The sequence below is a fragment of the Xenopus tropicalis genome, chromosome 1 (assembly GCF_000004195.4).
Source record: "Xenopus tropicalis strain Nigerian chromosome 1, UCB_Xtro_10.0, whole genome shotgun sequence".
Taxonomy (NCBI): domain Eukaryota; kingdom Metazoa; phylum Chordata; class Amphibia; order Anura; family Pipidae; genus Xenopus; species Xenopus tropicalis.
The window spans coordinates 100,456,276-100,473,198 of record NC_030677.2 but is presented as its reverse complement, the minus strand read 5'-3'; the positions used below and the strand labels follow the sequence as shown (position 1 = coordinate 100,473,198).

Here is a 16,923-nt window from a genome sequence, read left to right as displayed (position 1 = left end):
CCTCCCCCTTGGCTTTCCTGTTCTGCCTCCACCTTCCTAGGTGTGCAAGGCTTTATAAAGTGCCTCCTTGTATAAACATACCTAATAACGTACAGTCAGAATTTCCAGAAAAAGAAAATCTTTTTGAAAGCATTGGTTACTGGTTTAAGGGAGAACAGCTCTACAACTCTTAAATGTTTTTTTTAGTGTGTGTGTATATGTATATATGTGTGTGTATATGTTTATTATCACTTTCTCTGTGTATGCAGCTTGCAGTGTAGTCTGCCTCAACATTCTTTCAACCCTTGTGTTCCACAGGTGTGCTCTTTGCTCAGCCTCCTACCTCAGCGTCTGGGACTAGCAAGGGGAGCTCCAACCGGACTGGCAGCATTGGAGGAGGCAGCAGCACCTCGCAAGCTGCTCCCCCCCCAGCCCCCTCGGCGCCCACGTCTAACAATCCTTCTCCCTGACATTGAGCCGCCAAATCTTCACACAGCTGACGCCAAAAATGTTGGAATTGTTCCTTGTTTCACACTCAGGTTTATTACTCCGCGCAGGAGGGAGCTCCCGGAACGCAGTGCTGGGGTGTTTTTAGGTGGGGGCTAGGTTGAGCCAGCGCAGAATCAGTCAGAAATCTCTTCCCTAAGCGAAAAAAAACACAAATACCTCATTTCTTGCACTGCAATTAAAATATATTTTATATTACCTCCAAAACCACACTGCCTACCCCTTCATCCCAAGCTGCGCTCCGGAATCCATCCACATGCAAATATCTTTTTCCCTTTTAACTTTTAATATCTAAATAGGAAAAACAAGGGGGGTATGGATTTTTTCATGTAAATGCCTTTTATTCTGAAAATCAAAGAAAAACTTTAAAAAAAAAAATAAAAATGGGATATTTCTGTAACCCCCACTCCCCCCCCCCCCCCCACTTTGGACTTACAAGAGGCACTGAATATCAGCAAAGTGGGATGTGCCTAAGACGTCTCCCCAATGGGCATGTGAGTCCTGACATTCCCACCCCTCCACAGACTCGGAATGTTATTGGGGGCAGCTGGGAATGTAGATCACTGAATGTGTTTTTTGTTTTTTATTTTATTTTTGTGGTTGCCAGAAGATTTGGGTTTCAGGCAGCATCTGAACCTTTATAGCCTCCACCATTCCGTTCAAACCAACCTTTGCAATATTTATACGGGTCATATCGTTTGGTTAAAAACCCGAGTACCATGTCGGGTAGCGGGTTGTTCTTTGTTTCTGATTTTGCAGTTATTTTTTCTGGGGTTGTATTACTTAATCTGTATTTAAGCCTCCTGCCTCAAGTTCATCTTGAATCCTGACGATACAGGCCTTGGAGGATGTTTGAGGTCTGCTTCTGTGGAGTGACAATTGAGTGCAAAACAATGTGTGCCAGCCATTTTGGCTTGGACTTTTGTTATTGTTCTCCCCACTTCCTAGTCACTGTGGGTATTTGAGACATCTGTGTTCTTCCCTTGAGAGACTGATGTCCTACAGTAGGTGTAAAATCTGACAGAAAAAATATCTATACAGCTTATACAGCCCTTAACTTTTACTCACCTCATCAAATAGGTCATTGGTCAGTACTGCTTAAAATCAAGCTTGTTTACTTACAACTTGAACATAGGGCTATTTTGTTATGGCAACCTTCTAAAATGGTGTTCCCATGTGGAAATTCAAACTTTGTAACAGGGGTATCAAGCATGTAACCATCTAGCTGCCAAGGAATGTTGGGATTTGTTGGGATTCATGGCATTACATTTTCTGCCCTTTGAGACAGGTTTGTTAAAAGGTCTGTTTAGGATATTACATTGCACATCATTTGTGCAGTCACCTGTTTTTTTAGCCTTGAATCCCCAGATCTTGCTCGACTACAACTGCCACCATGCTTGGTTGAAGCAGCAACATCCTGGCTCCCAGTGTTAAGAAACAGAGAATTAAAGGGCCATTGTTTTATCAAATAAGATAACTTAATTTTTTTACTATAAGAAAGCAATAGCCAATCCACAAATTATTATTATTATTATTATTATTGCTTTTTCATCTGAGGACTACCTTGTCATAAACTTTTTTAACATGAAAATTGTCCAAATGTCCAAACTGATCACCAAGACCCCTCCAGACTGGCTGCTGCTTTTGCCTCTGTAGTGTGTCATCTGAGCTGCCACTTAACTGGCTGGAAATTGAGTGAAGGATCAACATTTTCAAAAGATCCAAGTTTGCATTGCACACCACCTAGCAATCCATAAACTTGCCTAGTAATCTTGGTAGACAGTTTAACAGAGGCACACTTTTAAGTTAAGAATATAAAACAAGGCAAGCTTCTCTGCCTGGTTATAAGCCAAGCCCCGTGGCTCTGTGTTCAACCACTGAAGCAGAGCATTGGATTTTTTCCAGGGGTGAAAGTGTGTGTGTTCCCTGTTAATGTGCAATACTTGAGCAGTTCAGTAACATTTTGATACATGAAATCACTGTGCCTACAAAGCAAAATCATGGATCTATGGTTCACAATGCATTTAAACATGGCAAATAAAGTGACATTTTGTGAGGTAATATCAGTTTAGGGAGAACTTTTAATTTAAAGCTATGGCACATGGATGTTTTGATCAGTGATGTGACTTTCCGCAGATTACCCTTCCACTGACTGCAATGGGAAATAAAGTGAGTAGGCCATTGTCTACAATAATTGCTCAAAGCACCAGTGTGCGCAGTTGTGGGGTGTGGGTCACTTAAAATGCTAGACTAAAGATGGATACATGATTGCATACTTTCATGTAATTTACATTGTATATACATGGTCATTCTACAGAACTTGTTTTTAAGCATTACTGACCCCTATTAAGGGCTAGCCATCTCCTTCTCCCTCATGCTAGTAAATCTCTGCAAAAACACTCAAAATATGAATTTCTACAAGTCACAGAGGCCTTATTATATAGTCCCCGTCTGAGCATAACTGCTGAAGAGGTATGATAGAGAATTAGTTTCCCAATTGTGTGTGCCCTAATAAGGAGAGAGGGTGCGTCATGTAGGGACTCTGTAACTCTCAGGGTGTGCGCTGCCCTACTTTCTCTCATGTTCTCGCTGCTTTTCTGTCCGTGCCCTAAAATTGGGTTTGGGATAGTAAAATAAAGAAATATTCTCTATAATATATAAATATATATATAAAAATATAATATAGTGTGTATATAATGACTTGCTCTGCATGGGTTTGTGGAGGGGCCAGATTATAACTCAGGGGAATAGATTGTTTTGTCTGGCTTCACTTCTCATACTGCAGGAATGGGATTTTGTCTGCTGCTTAAACTTTCACATTTGACAGATTAGATATTAGCACATTGTTTTATTTCTTAGGAAGGACAAGGGGTAAGTAGCTCTTGGCACAGGCAAGCTTCAGAACTTCAGCTCTGTTGGAATAGTTTTACCCAGCTTTCCATTTTTTGGGGTTCTGCAAGAGCTGGTGTGCCAAAGGTTGCCTATGACTTGACTAGTAGAGACATTTGGATTGTTTCTGCTTAAACATTTACAAAAAAAAATGTTTATTCAGCTTTTCATTAAAGAAACACAGGCCTTCACAGCTGTAAATCTAATAAAGCTGGTAGTGTAAATATGCTGGCTTGAAGAGAAGTGCTAAATTCTTAGAGCCTTATACACGGCGATGGGCGGTGTAAACAGTGTTTCTTTTCCTCTTTTTATAACCATTTTTCCCGATATGCCCTTTAATGTAGTTACTTGTTTGTGCTACCTGTTCTGGAAACAAGCCTGTGTTAAGACTGTTTTTACTAGCGCGAGTAGTCATTTTAAACAGTATGAGTTTCACCAACCTGGTCATTTTGTCATCTTAAGGTGTGGGCAGTCCATTCATGTCCACCCAAAATAATGTATTTAGATAAATGCGATCATATTCTAATAGCTTTCTCCCTGTCAGTGCCAACATGGATTCAAGTAGATGTGATGTTTTAGTGTTAAAGGGCAAACAAATATTAGTAGCTTCTGCTTCTGGCAAACCAGTTGAAAAAATTATTTGGAAGGCTTCTAAAGGGCTGTGACACACATTAACTTAAGAATGCAGCAGCACACTAAACTACAATGACTGTAAATACCTTTGCCTGCTGTCATCTAATTCCTATTCATGCACTTATCAAATGGCGCCATCACTTCCAAGATCCCTGCCTACTGGAGCAGCTGTTCATGGTTTTGCGTGAGAGGTCTACGGCCATCTTAAATACCTGCGTGCCATGAGCCTAAGAAACTGCTCGACTGAACTTTATCCTATAGCTCAATCTGTGTCCACCATGAATTCAGAATGATCAAAACCGATCCAATTAATTCATCTAAAAATCTGATTACATGATATCCTCTCTGGTCTCATCATCATGTAGTATGCACAGAATCTATATGTAGTTAACCAGTTGCTTATTTCTGATTTATCAACTGTTGAGATTTTGTTTGTTTGTTTTTTTTGCGCTTAAACACAAATTGGAGTTTTGGTTCGAAAACTCGAATGTCTGCTATTCAAGTGCAAAAAAACCCGAAAACTTGAATGTAAAAACTAGCCTTCTAAAAGCTTGCGTGTTTCTATACAAGTCGATGGGAGTTGTCATGGGCAAAGTCAAGCCATATTCTCAAACTGGAATTTTTCAAGATTTTATAGCTCGTAAACTCTAAAAATTGGAGATATTAGATTTCCTTTTATTCAAACGAGTTATCCTTAGAAAATAAGTGACCGTTCAATATACGAGTTCATTCGATTTATAAAAACAAACTCCAAAAATGAGCCCATAAGAGTTGAAAGCTATAGCAATTCTGCAAAGAGGAAGTCACGTTTGGCATATTGTCTTATAAATGACTCCTTATATCTTCCCTTTGGAAATATGTGAAGCACCTTATAAGACTATGCATATTCATGACTTTGGCCCCAAAAAAGTAAATGTTTGCTTTCTTTAAAATACGAAATATTTACATAAATTACGCTGCATTTTTTTTTAAGTGCCTGTTCTTTGTGTAAATGCACATGGACATTTCTTATTGGTCCTTTACAATTTTGTTTTATTTTTTTTTTTTTTTTATTAGCCACTGAATGTATTTTCGTATGAAAACACTCCTGGTATATATTTGTATGCAAACAAGAATTTGGAATAAATATCATAATAAATGTCAGCTGTGACTTAGGTCATGTAGTTTTGCCAGCTGGAGCACATGGCTGTGTTTTTTTTTTTATTTTTGTTTCATTACTTTATCATGGTCTAAAATAGCTCACGCCCAGACAAACATTCCTTTATTACCAAGTGTAAGCGCCCAATTGTAATAGTTATTCTTGTGTACTTTAAGAACCACCACATGAACAATCAGAAGTAAAGAAGGAAAGTGACGTGTGTTCAGTCAGCAGTTGATAAAACATACATCTACATGGGACTGTGTTCACTCATCCAATATGTTCATTTGTGTGAAGTTATTGAATCCGTGATAGCACTGACAGGAACTGAGCACAGTGATTTGATAAGGCTTACTCCTTTCTTTAATCCTAATAATGCCGAAAAAGGATTTTCATTGTTTGCCTGTGCAAACCAATTGGCGTTGCTCTGTGTGTAGACACCCACTGCTCTTACACAAGTTAAAGCGCCCTACATAGATTACCTTATTCTCTACACGTTAAAGACATTAGCCTTCATGAAGTAGGTGCATCTTTTTTTTTTTTAATCAGTTTACACTGGTCTTCAATGTTTTCCCTGTTTTTGTAAGCATTATTTCTCATATGATCAATGATTTGCATGAAACAGGCTATTGCTTTGCATGCCTTCAGGCAGGCAGTTGCGTTCGTTATCTGCTTAATTTGCTAGCTGGGATTATTAAAGGGGCAATATATAGATCCGGTGTGCAACATGAATGAATTAAGAGATTTTCCTAGTTTTTTGCACCTATCTGCTAAGAGATGTAACATTGTAGGATTTACACTTCTCCCACCAACCTTTTTTTTTTTTTTATATATATATATTTAGAACAGTTGGGAGAGAAAACCTAAAGGTCCCCATACACGGGGCACCAATATCTGCCCCTTAGACCGATTTGGCAGCTAATCGGCCCGTGTATGGGCACTACCGACGGGCCCGCCCGACCAATATCTGGCCTGAAATCAATCGAATTAGCCTGGATTTTGTATAGCGCTCATTATTTCTGGAAATGTGGCATTCCTGCATTAAAATAATATTGGGTTTTGTTGTGGTTTTTTTTTTTTTTTTTACACAAGAAATCTGACTTTTATACACAGCCTACATCTATACTTCTTGTGTTTAAACATAGGTGTATATTGCCCCTTTAATGGCTGACATTAGTGGCTATGATTACGGTGAGCCACCTTTTAATAAGGGATGTTTTGACAATGCTTTGTGTCTGACTGCTTTGAAATAGATGAAGCCATGACTTAGGTTCATTGTATGTGTCCCATGTAAAGGCAGCTTATTGCAACACTATGGATTTTTATCAGGAAATTTTTGAAGGCTAAATTATGGGGAACTTTGGGGACTTGTGTCTCTGTAATAAAATGCCATGTGTGCTGTAGCCCTAAGGTTGGTGAACTGGTAGCATCAATTCATATTAAAAATAAACTTGACTAGTAAATGTGTTTTTGTTTGGGCTTGGGTGGTTTTTCTGACACCTATTTTCAATTTCCATCTTTAGGGTTGCCTAAGGGAACTTATGATCTTTTTGAAGGACTGCATTCTGCCTTTATAGCACCATAGTTAGCACACAGCTATATTTTGTGATGCATACAATGCCTTTTATAGCAATTCATTGCTAAGCAGCGTTTTGTATCCTGGCTAGGAGAACTTAGATTTCATGTGCACATCTCTCTTCCTGCTTTCCCAGTTTGTATTTTGTTTGTATTTTAGGGGCTAAAAGGGCTGATTTCATTAGTTTTAGTAATGTGTTATGTAATTATTTTGTTTGGGTGAGGGAGAATTCTGCTGAATTTAAAAAAAGAAAAAAGAAAAAAAAGTGAAATCCTATGTAGGAAACTTTTCACCACCTCGTCCTGTAGCCTTGTTCATACCCGATTTAATGGAAGTAGGGGAGGGGGGTAGGGAAGGGGGGTATTCTCCTGTTCTGCATACATCAGGGCTATAGAATTTAGTGGTGAAGAAAACAATAAACTGCAAATCATTTAGTTACCCCTTCTGCGCGAGAAGGACCTGGAACACTTTGTGCAGCAATATGTTGCAGCCCCTTCTGGAGCAAAAAGGGTTAAACTCAGGAATGTCATATCTCTACCTCAGAACTCTGTGTGGGTATCAACACTCACAAAGCTGGAATTGTATTTCACAGGTTTCTTTCTTTTGTTTTTGTTTGTTTTTTGTTTTTTTTTTCTTCAATCCTTCAGGTTTTAAAGCCTTGTGATTATAAATATATTATAATGTTGTAAAAACTAAAATGGTAAAAAAAAAAAAAACCCTGAAAGTTTACATTTTATAACATTATGCAGATTGTATTTAAACTTCAGAATATTTAAAGAGGCAAAAAAAATGTTGTAACTTTGAGCTGGATGGAAATATTAAACAAATTTCTTTTAATGTGGCTTGTTCTCCTTATTTTTGGCATGTCTACCTAGAATGGAGGATTATCCCAAATGCTTTTTAGACTGTGTTTTTTACAGTGGCATTGCATCAGCATTGTACCCGGATTATGCCAGAAATGGCACTTTCTCCTAGTGTCCATGAATTTCTCTTGAGTGACTGCAAGCACACGGGCTTCTCTAGGTAGGCTACAGTTACTGGCATCCCCAACATTCAGACTAACACACCATACACATGACCTGTTAGAGCTACCTTTACTCTATGCGAGTAATCTAGCTTTTTTTCCCCAATATTTACCACCTGAAACAGCCCTGTGTGCCATTAACCTTGAGGGCTCTTGCACTTCCGGGATTTCACTGAAATCGCGCTGCCGCGTATGCCATCCCACCGGCAATTTACATTTTTGCCGGTGGGATGGCAATTTGGGGAGATTAGTCGCCCGTGAACAGGGAGATTTGTCGCGACTAATCTTCCTGTGTGCCAGAGCCTTAAAGGGTTAAGGCGACAAACCTTGCTTTTTAACCACCATAAACTACTTGAAACCTGTAAAGGCAGTCGTAAACAGTCTGAATGGCTGTGTTCTCAGACAACTGGATTGTAGATCAGAGAGAGTACAAGGGGCCTTTCTATTGCTTCAATCATTTGTGCAAAAGATCAGAACATCATGAACCACAACCGAGGCTCCTCTGAACCCCCTCAGCTGCTACTGTAAATGCACTGGCCAACATGGTGTCTAGGCAGAAAACATCTTCAACCCTGCCCATTCCCTGAACCAGCCAATATCTATTATGTGGATATCAGCCGAAATTTCAAGCCTCCATACACAATTATGTAAACAATTTTAAACAATATTAACATTGCATTGACACTGGTAATCTTTAGTATTGTATGTTATATGCCCAATTCCTAGAAACTTAGCAGTTGGTCTTCATTATTTTTTTTATAGTTTCTGGATTATTTGCTTTACTCTTTTTTTGCTCTGTGAGGCTACACTTTTATTGTTACTTTGTATTACTTATCTTTCTATACAGGCCTTCTATTCATATTCTTGTCTCTCATTTAAACCACTGCCTGGTAAACCGAATAGCTGCTGAAATGTCAAACTAGAGAGCCGCTTAACAAAAAGGTAAATAACTTAACTACAACCATTAATACATATGGATTAATTGCAAATTCTTGGAATAGCAATGTCTTTCATAATTAAATTTAAAGGTGTACTACCCCTTTAAATCTGCATTTGGCTGCATGAAGGCAAAGTCTGAAGGTAGTTTTGTCAAAATATAATAATTTGCCCATGGGCAGTCATTTTAAATGATGAGAGCCCCATGTCCAGAATCACCATAATCTGTGTGGCAATAATTTTTTTTTTTTAATTGCTGGCCGGCTGTACCATGTTTAGAAATGTTTATTTATCATTGGGGGCCTGGCTTCCCCAACTGAAAAGAACTGTCTTTGCTTTAAAAAGGCAGCCTTTATTGGCAGATACATCCTGACAGCAATAGATGCCAATTGGCTGCTTATTGTTGGAGGGTTGGTAGCCAGATTGTTTGCCTTCCTAGCTCACTGTTGAGCTGTCCGTCAACTAGCCCACATGATTGACGACTTAAGAGTAAGCTGGGGGTGAATTTAATTTTTCTGGTTTTAGCCAGCTTTCCAAAATGCATAAAGTCTGCAGTGTTGAGTCAGTCACCTTAATATTGCTGGCCGATTTGTCAATTGTGACTAGGTAACAAGCAGAAGTAATTACATATCTACACCTTATTTTGATATTTTAAAATGAACAAAATAAACTTATGTTAAAAAGAAGCTTCGTTGTGTGGGGTGTGAAAATTTCTTGCAAGGCGATGAAGCACCCTGTGTCAGAACTCTGGTTATCTAATTATCTAATTTGCAAGGACAACACATGTAGTAGCTTTATTTTCTCTGTTTCTTTTATTACTTGACCCAGATAAAACTTGTCAGTTTTAATTTAATTATGTTCATAATAAGCCCTGTTCTCTTTTTAACAATGGAGGGCCAAGGCAAAGTTCCATATCTTCCGATTGCTGTGAATTTCTAGTAACTAACCATCGCCACCCCACTGGTTCACCCTACCTGTTTTTCTTTAAATTATGTTTTGTTTTGGGATAGCATGAAATAAATGTCCAAGAGGCCCCTACCAGAATGGTCCTAATTTAGTCACTATTAATAAAGCCAGCCTTATACATAAACCCCTCCTGTTTTTTGGTTCAGGGCAGACTAGATGTGCTCTCTGTACCTGGCAACCCTAAATCTTTATTTTGCTATATAGATAGTTACATTACACACCTTTAAATGAACAAAGTTTAAATTTTGATTTGGCCCCTTTAAGCCTCATCCCACGGAATTCGCTGTATATAAATTTCATCTACAACGTTTCCAAATGAAATACAGCTGTGGGTTTTACTGCTCCTGGTAGCTGCAGTTTAAGTCTAAAGACTTTATAAGAGCAACACTATTTCAGTGTAATCTCTTTGTAGTGCCCCTGAGATCACTAGTTATAAAAGACATGTTGAAGCCAGCTGCCATTCCCTGTGCCTGCTGCAGTCTCGCTAGTGTTTACAATCTAAAAGAGAATGTTGAAACATAAGACCTTATTCACACAAGACTTGTAGCTCTGATCAGAAGCAGATGCGATCATTTTAATGCTTTTTTTTTTTTTTTTTTAATAGAGATATGTCTGTTGTAAAGTGTCCATATGTACTAAAGGCTCTTAGTTGTGAAATATATCTCCACCATGCTGTTAGTGAAGGCAGTCCTGACATGGAACTGGATGAAATCAGAACTGTAAGCTATAATTCATATACACTGTGTTTGAGGTATGTTTCACAAAGACATTAATCAAGGTCAAACAGTCCCTGGCATTTTTAAGTACACAGAGGCACAAACAGACCCCCATCAATAAATAATAACTGTCTATAGCATCTTATTGCAGCCCCTTTGGTATTTGCCAAATGTCCAGGCCTGACATAAAAAAAAAAACCCACAACAAAATAAATATACTTTATTGCATGTATTACTGTATTAGGACAAGTGGTTCCATAGATTGGAGGATACTTGCAGGAGATGTATAAAGAATAAAATGTACTTTCTTACAAATCTAATTACAACCATTTCGACAACAAGTAAAGGACTTTCTTCCTCCCTTTACTGGCTGTACAATGAAGACAAACACTTTTTTCTGTTTTTCTATTTTCAATAACCCAATGTCACCTCACCAATAGTAAAGATCCATTTTGCCTACTCTGCCAAAATGCTTATTCCCAGACACAGAAAGATCAACTAAATTCTAACCACCTTAGGGCAGTGACACACGGGGAGATTAGTCACCGCCCCACAAATATTCGCTGTCGCGGGCGATTAATCTCCCCGCAATGCCATCCCACCGGCTAGAATGTAAATCGCTGATGGGATGGCATATGCCGCGCCGTGATTTGCCAAACTCGCTGGAATTTTCCTCTTAAGGCGACTTCTGCAAATTGCTGTGCTGCATATGCCATCCCACCTGTGATTTACATTCTAGCCGGTGGGATGGCATTGCGGGGAGATTAGTCGCCCGCAACAACGAAGATTTGTTGTGCGATGACTATGATCACGTGTGTCTCTGCCCTTAGATTAGTTTGTATAGGATACAAACCTAGGATCCAAAGCAGGAAAACAAGGTGTGGCTTCAATGGTTGTATTGGCTTAGCTTTACAGAATACCAAGAATACAAAGTTATGACGACATGTGAGACCACTGGGGGACCCTCCAGTAAGAAAAATAATGACCCTTTACACAGAAAACCATGTTTTGTGAACTTGATTCTAAATCATGGGTAAGGAGCAAAGCATCTGACCTCTGCTGAATTAGGTTCTAATTGGAAAAAAATATATCCATATATATCTCTCATTTTGGAGTTGTGGTATGTATGTGCTTTTAAACCATGAAAGTGCATCAGCAGATTAATTTTTCATTCTGAATCTAATAAAATTGCAGGGATTGTCTGCTGAACCTGACCCCTGAGCTAATTCACATGCCTAGACAGTCAGGCAGTATAGTCAAATTCCGAAAGCCCAAGCAAATAAACCCATGTGAAGCAAGCTTTAATTCAGCTTTGTGTTGCCACATACTTGACTGTGTTTTTAATTGTGTTCCAGTGCAGTGGCTTTCTGTCTATGAAAAATGGGTTCACTTAAGAGCTGTTTTCTCTGCTGAGTAATGCGCAAAATGGCCCATGTGTAAGATTCCTAAACACCTTTTACAAATAAGCATTTTATATGTTGTTGTCTTTTTAAAGACATCCAAAATGAAAGCTAGAACATATTTGCTGGGGCTTTGTATCTTCAACAGGGTGTAAGAATGCTGCATCTGCCTTATAACCCTGCCCCTTAATCCTCCTGTATCTTTTTATTTAAGAAAGGGGGGAAGTTTTGCTATACCCATCTGAGTTATTTACAGTTTAATTAGTGGTATGTTGATCAGATGGCAGGAAAGGGTTGTGTGTGCACAGGATGTACGTTTATTGCTGGGAGGGGGGAAACCCAAAACCTATTAAAGTTTCTTATTTCGGCCTGTTCGTCCCCCCACCACCATCCAAATGTTAACTCCATAATGCTTGCAGCAGCCTCAGTGCTGTTGTCTATGCATTTCTTTAACATATTTAAGCAATTATTTACTGCACATCATTTGCAAATGTTTGAAATGGATAGAATTTAAAGTCATTCCCCATCCCCCCAAAAAATATTAAATTCTACATTCATAGCTTAGAGCGCTCTACTGAGCATTTTTGTAGTTCAAAATTTGCTTTCAACTGTTTTAACGACATTAGGACATTTCCTGCTAATATCTGTCTGTGTCGTCACAAAAGTCAGTTGTTTCAGAAGCATCTGATTTAAAGGGACCATGCCTCAATAATACATAGTGGGTAATCACTTTATAATATAGATAAATAGACAATAGGCAAAAGCATCTTTGATACAGTTAAAACTATACATTATCATTAGAAAAGCTATATTTTCTCCAGTGTGTAACAGGCTATAAACTTTTATAAAGAGCTGCAAATTAAATTGTATGCTTAGGGTTAGAAAGGCTAATGGCATATCACCGCTACCCTCCATTGGTAAACAGTGGTGGTCAAAAGGCTTCTGTTCACCTGTCACCACAGCTACAGCTCAATGAGAAGGACCCTGTGAAGCACACAGAGCAGTGACATGCATACCCCTGCTCAAACATTCTTGTTTGAATATTTGAGTAGTGGACCAACTGTTACCACACCATGTGCCTCCTACACTGTGCTTTTCATTCAGAAACATTAGCAGCGGTGGCAGACAGACGGGGGCATTCTTACAGTCACTGGTTTCTGCCATGCTGCAGCTGTGGTTCAAATGTCTTGTGTGCCATAAGCCTAAGGATGAAGACACACAGCTGCTTAGTAGCAGCTACTTTTTCATGGCTACTAAACTCCAGAAAATACCCTGCCACAGACAATACTGAGAACTGCCTCTGCTAAAACTCATGTAGAGTAAATTATCAACATTGTCTATTTTAGTAGCTGTGACACGTAGCTGCCACTTATAGCTCTGTGTGTCTTTACCCTAAAATTATTCTTAGTTTTACATTTAGAAAAAGGCAAGATGATTTTATCCTCAAGTAGATTAATATTATTTATTCTTTAAATAGTATTGACTTATTTTATTGGGAATTGCAGAGATTATACATTATTCACATCCCCAGTACAGCTGTTAATAGCTTCTGAAAGACAGCTTCTCTGTCCCTTATATGGGGGCCTTCAGACAGGCTACCCGACGGATATCTGGTTGCAAATTGGGCAAATGTTGACTTGGTGGGTTTAAAAATCCTGTCATGGTGAAGATTGCATTGGTTTGTTGATGCAGTGCTCACCCTGCTGCCTGCATCCCATCAATGTGATCTGATTATTTGGCCTCAAGGTGGGCGTATTGGGGAAAAGATCTGCTCATTTTGTGACATTACCAAAGGAGTGCATCTTTCAGTCTATGGCCATGTTTACAATAATCACATTGCTGTCACATTCCCACACACTATGGTTAATTTTATCAGGAATCAGTTATTCTTCCTGTATGTTTTTGTAGTGTGAGAGGAAACTGCTGCTTTCTACCCCATGCCACTTTCTCATCTGTTCTCACCTTTTCATCATGTATCCCCCCCCCCAGGTATAAACTTGCCCCTTGTGGCTGTCTACTACTTGGTGTGCTTTTTATACTGTGTCTTAAAAAGGTCTCTCAGAAGCTAGCCAATTGCTTCCTCACCTGGCAGCCCTGCACAAACTATACACACTAATAGAGAATACACAACAAGTAGATATAAGAGAAAATCCCCAACTTTTGCCCATTCTTGACGTGGATGATTTGTACAGGGTAGTTAAGCAGGGAAACAATCTGCAAATGTCATTAATTCACAGAAATGAATGATCTACCACAAGTTTAGGCAGGGAAGGTCAGAGGCTCATTGAAAGATCTGGAGTCTCCCAATTAAATAGATATCCTTTTGTATTTTAATGTAGGAAAGAGAATCAATCATAAGGCTTTTATTTAGAAATGTCAATGTTGGTTTCCCTTATATATTTATAGAGCAAACATATTAATATATTAAACTCTGCCTAAACTCAGGCTTGAAAATCGAGTTGGCAGAGGGTCACGTCTAAATGTTGTTGTGGTCCTCTTCCCAACAAACCGCCTTTGCCCCCCCCCCCCCCCCCCCCCCTTCCTTTATGATCAACCTTGTGGATGGCCAAATCCGGCAAATATCTGGCTGCTAGCTCACTGATCCTAGCAACTAGGCATTCACTTAATTCTCTAAAAAGTATAAAGTCCAGTTTACTATGCTACCTCGGTATTGCACCAGTTTATTTAGGCACTATGCTCTTCCTCTTAGGCTCTTTATCCACAGGCCTTGTTAATTTGCACTATATACAGTTACACAACAACATTATTAAAATAAAATCAAATTGCTGTAGATTTGTTCCCACTGCAAGCCACAAGTGAGAATGTGTAGCTAGTTCTGTGTAGTATAGGATAAACACCCCTTTGTGATAGATCCAGGACTTAACAAGAGATTTGGAAGCATGACATATGCTGTGGCTGATAAAGCCTTGTAAACGGCTTCTGTTTGGTAGCTATGTGCAATTTAACTAAAGGAGAGAGGGGCGGGCAGTGGAGAGGGGTGCAGAATGAGAACAAGTTTGTCAGCAGGAAGTGTTCATGAGGCCCTCTTTATTCTGGGGGCATAAAAATGTGAAATATGCTAAGTTTATTGTAGCTTCTATTTAACTTAATGATCTCAACAGCACCACTTCAAAGGCACAGAGAGGAAGCACACCTGAAAATCTCCCACCCCCTTCCCATTAACTCCCCCCATCTGTGTATCTCACACTCAAAGGACTCAGCACAAAAGTTAAGGGAATATAAACAGAAGTGGGAGCCAAGCTGGTGGGGTAGCATTCATAATCTCACCAGCCCCTGACTTTCCAAGCACATCATAGTAACAGGGAGGGGCAGTAAGGACTCCCAAGAACTACAAACAACATTTTCTTAAGTATCAGTACACCCAAAAGTAAATAGCAGCAATAAAAACAGTTCCGCTGCATCTTGCAGTTCTAGGAATTGTTTGACACACACAAGGAACATGAGACAGTGGTGAGGTGATGAGCACTCCTCCTATACCATTGTTCAACCACTGTGCTCACAGCCTCCTTTGCTATGGGTAATTTAGAGTAATCCAATACAGGTATGCAAATTCTCCCTACCCCAAATATTTTCTTACCTTATGAAGAAGTGAGATCTACAAAAGTAAAAGGACTTGGTCAATACACCAGTTTTATGACACACATACACCCTGCCCCAAATCATTATTACAAATGCACTCCTAGTACCTTAGCAGTGATTCACAGTTGACCTTTTTCCTCACTAGGACCTTTCCATTCACAAAGAAGCAAAAATAATTTGCCTGTTTTTACAAAGATAGTACACAATTTGGTAGGGGTGGAGAGAATACAGAATGAAGAGATCTGTTGGTTTAACAAGAGCATTCCAGACAATAACCCTGAGGGGAATTAGCACAACTCAGCCATACACTACTAAGGCTAAGGTTGCACTTGGGGTTTATTCCACAAAGAAAACATCAGTACCCTATATACTTCCTGTATCTGTTGACATGGATTTAAATGGCATCAGGCGGGGGAGGATTTCAGGCCCAAACACTTCTGTGCATTTTTAAACCAAAATATACACCACATGTGTAGTGACAGGTAGATTCCTTTGGATACAGTGACAACAGGAATAGCTGGTGCTAAGGGTAAGAAACCAGGGAGCAGTTGTATCGGTTGTATTTCTTTGGGCAGGCCGTCAGTTTCCCACAATGCAAAAGCAAATCAGCTAACAAACTGGTCTGGAGTGGCTAAGCCCGCAGATATTATCTGCTCATATGCAGCCAGCTTTTGACTACACTTGCAGTGAGAGACAAGGAGAGTGTGTATTCCAGGCAACCATGCACTAAATCAAATTCAGTGTGTGTCCATGGCACTGGTTAACATATTTTATTTAAGGTATGTAATCTTAAAGACCATCTTATACTTTTTTAGTAAGATCTTCCATAATTATAAAATTAGGGCTCAGTTTCCAACAATTAATTTCCATGGGCCTAGAAATTCCCATATCTGCTATGTGTGACAGTAGCCTAAAAGAGTAGGAAGAACCACAATCAGAGCAAATAAAGTTGTAGATAGGAAGAGATAACTGTGGTGGGGGTAGTGAGAAAGGAGGAAAGAAGAGTGAGAAGAAAAGACCACACTCCCCAGTGGAACAGGAAGTAGTACATTAGGGGTGACCATTGTGTTGTCCAGACAAGCATCTTTGGCTTTAATTGAAGCTTGTCTTTTGTCCAGTACAAATGGGTATTTGTGGTTTCCCAAATTAGGAAAAAAATGCAGGCTATGGGCTGATAAGGGCACGTCTTAACACATTCCTTGTCTGCCACCAAATGTTTAGCAATGTTTTGTTTCACTGTTGGCCATTTATTGGAAGGTTGCAGAGTACAAACCTGCTACACTTTTCTGTCTTCTTGCTCCCCTGATTTATATTTTGTTTCAAATTTAGTAACTAGCACACTGAACACCTTAGGCAGGTGGTTATTACAGCGTTCTCTATGCATTAGAAAGCATACATGCCTTGGGATGGTAACGGTATTCTTTGGGTCAGTGCTTCAACCTCAAGTGATCCTACTGCTTTATGATATAACCCAATTTCACTAAGAAGTGCAACTAACCTCAGTACCTAGAGCTAATTATATAAATGATATAGTGAATAACGTACTCCCTGTTATAAAA

General features: G+C 39.2%; 1 protein-coding gene across 5 annotated transcripts in view; it reads left to right on the top strand.

Annotated features, from left to right (window-relative positions):
- Window positions 1-7,559, top strand: part of arid3a (AT-rich interaction domain 3A) — a 46,767-nt gene extending 39,208 nt beyond the window's left edge. For 4 of the 5 annotated variants that reach the window (XM_012960732.3, XM_012960721.2, XM_012960735.3 and 1 more), the window contains exon 9: window positions 298-7,559. In XM_012960732.3, the coding sequence (XP_012816186.1) occupies window positions 298-449 (152 nt within the window). In that variant the 3' untranslated portion in view covers window positions 450-7,559. 5 annotated transcript variants of the gene reach the window in all.
- Window positions 7,560-16,923: the final 9,364 nt, after the last annotated feature.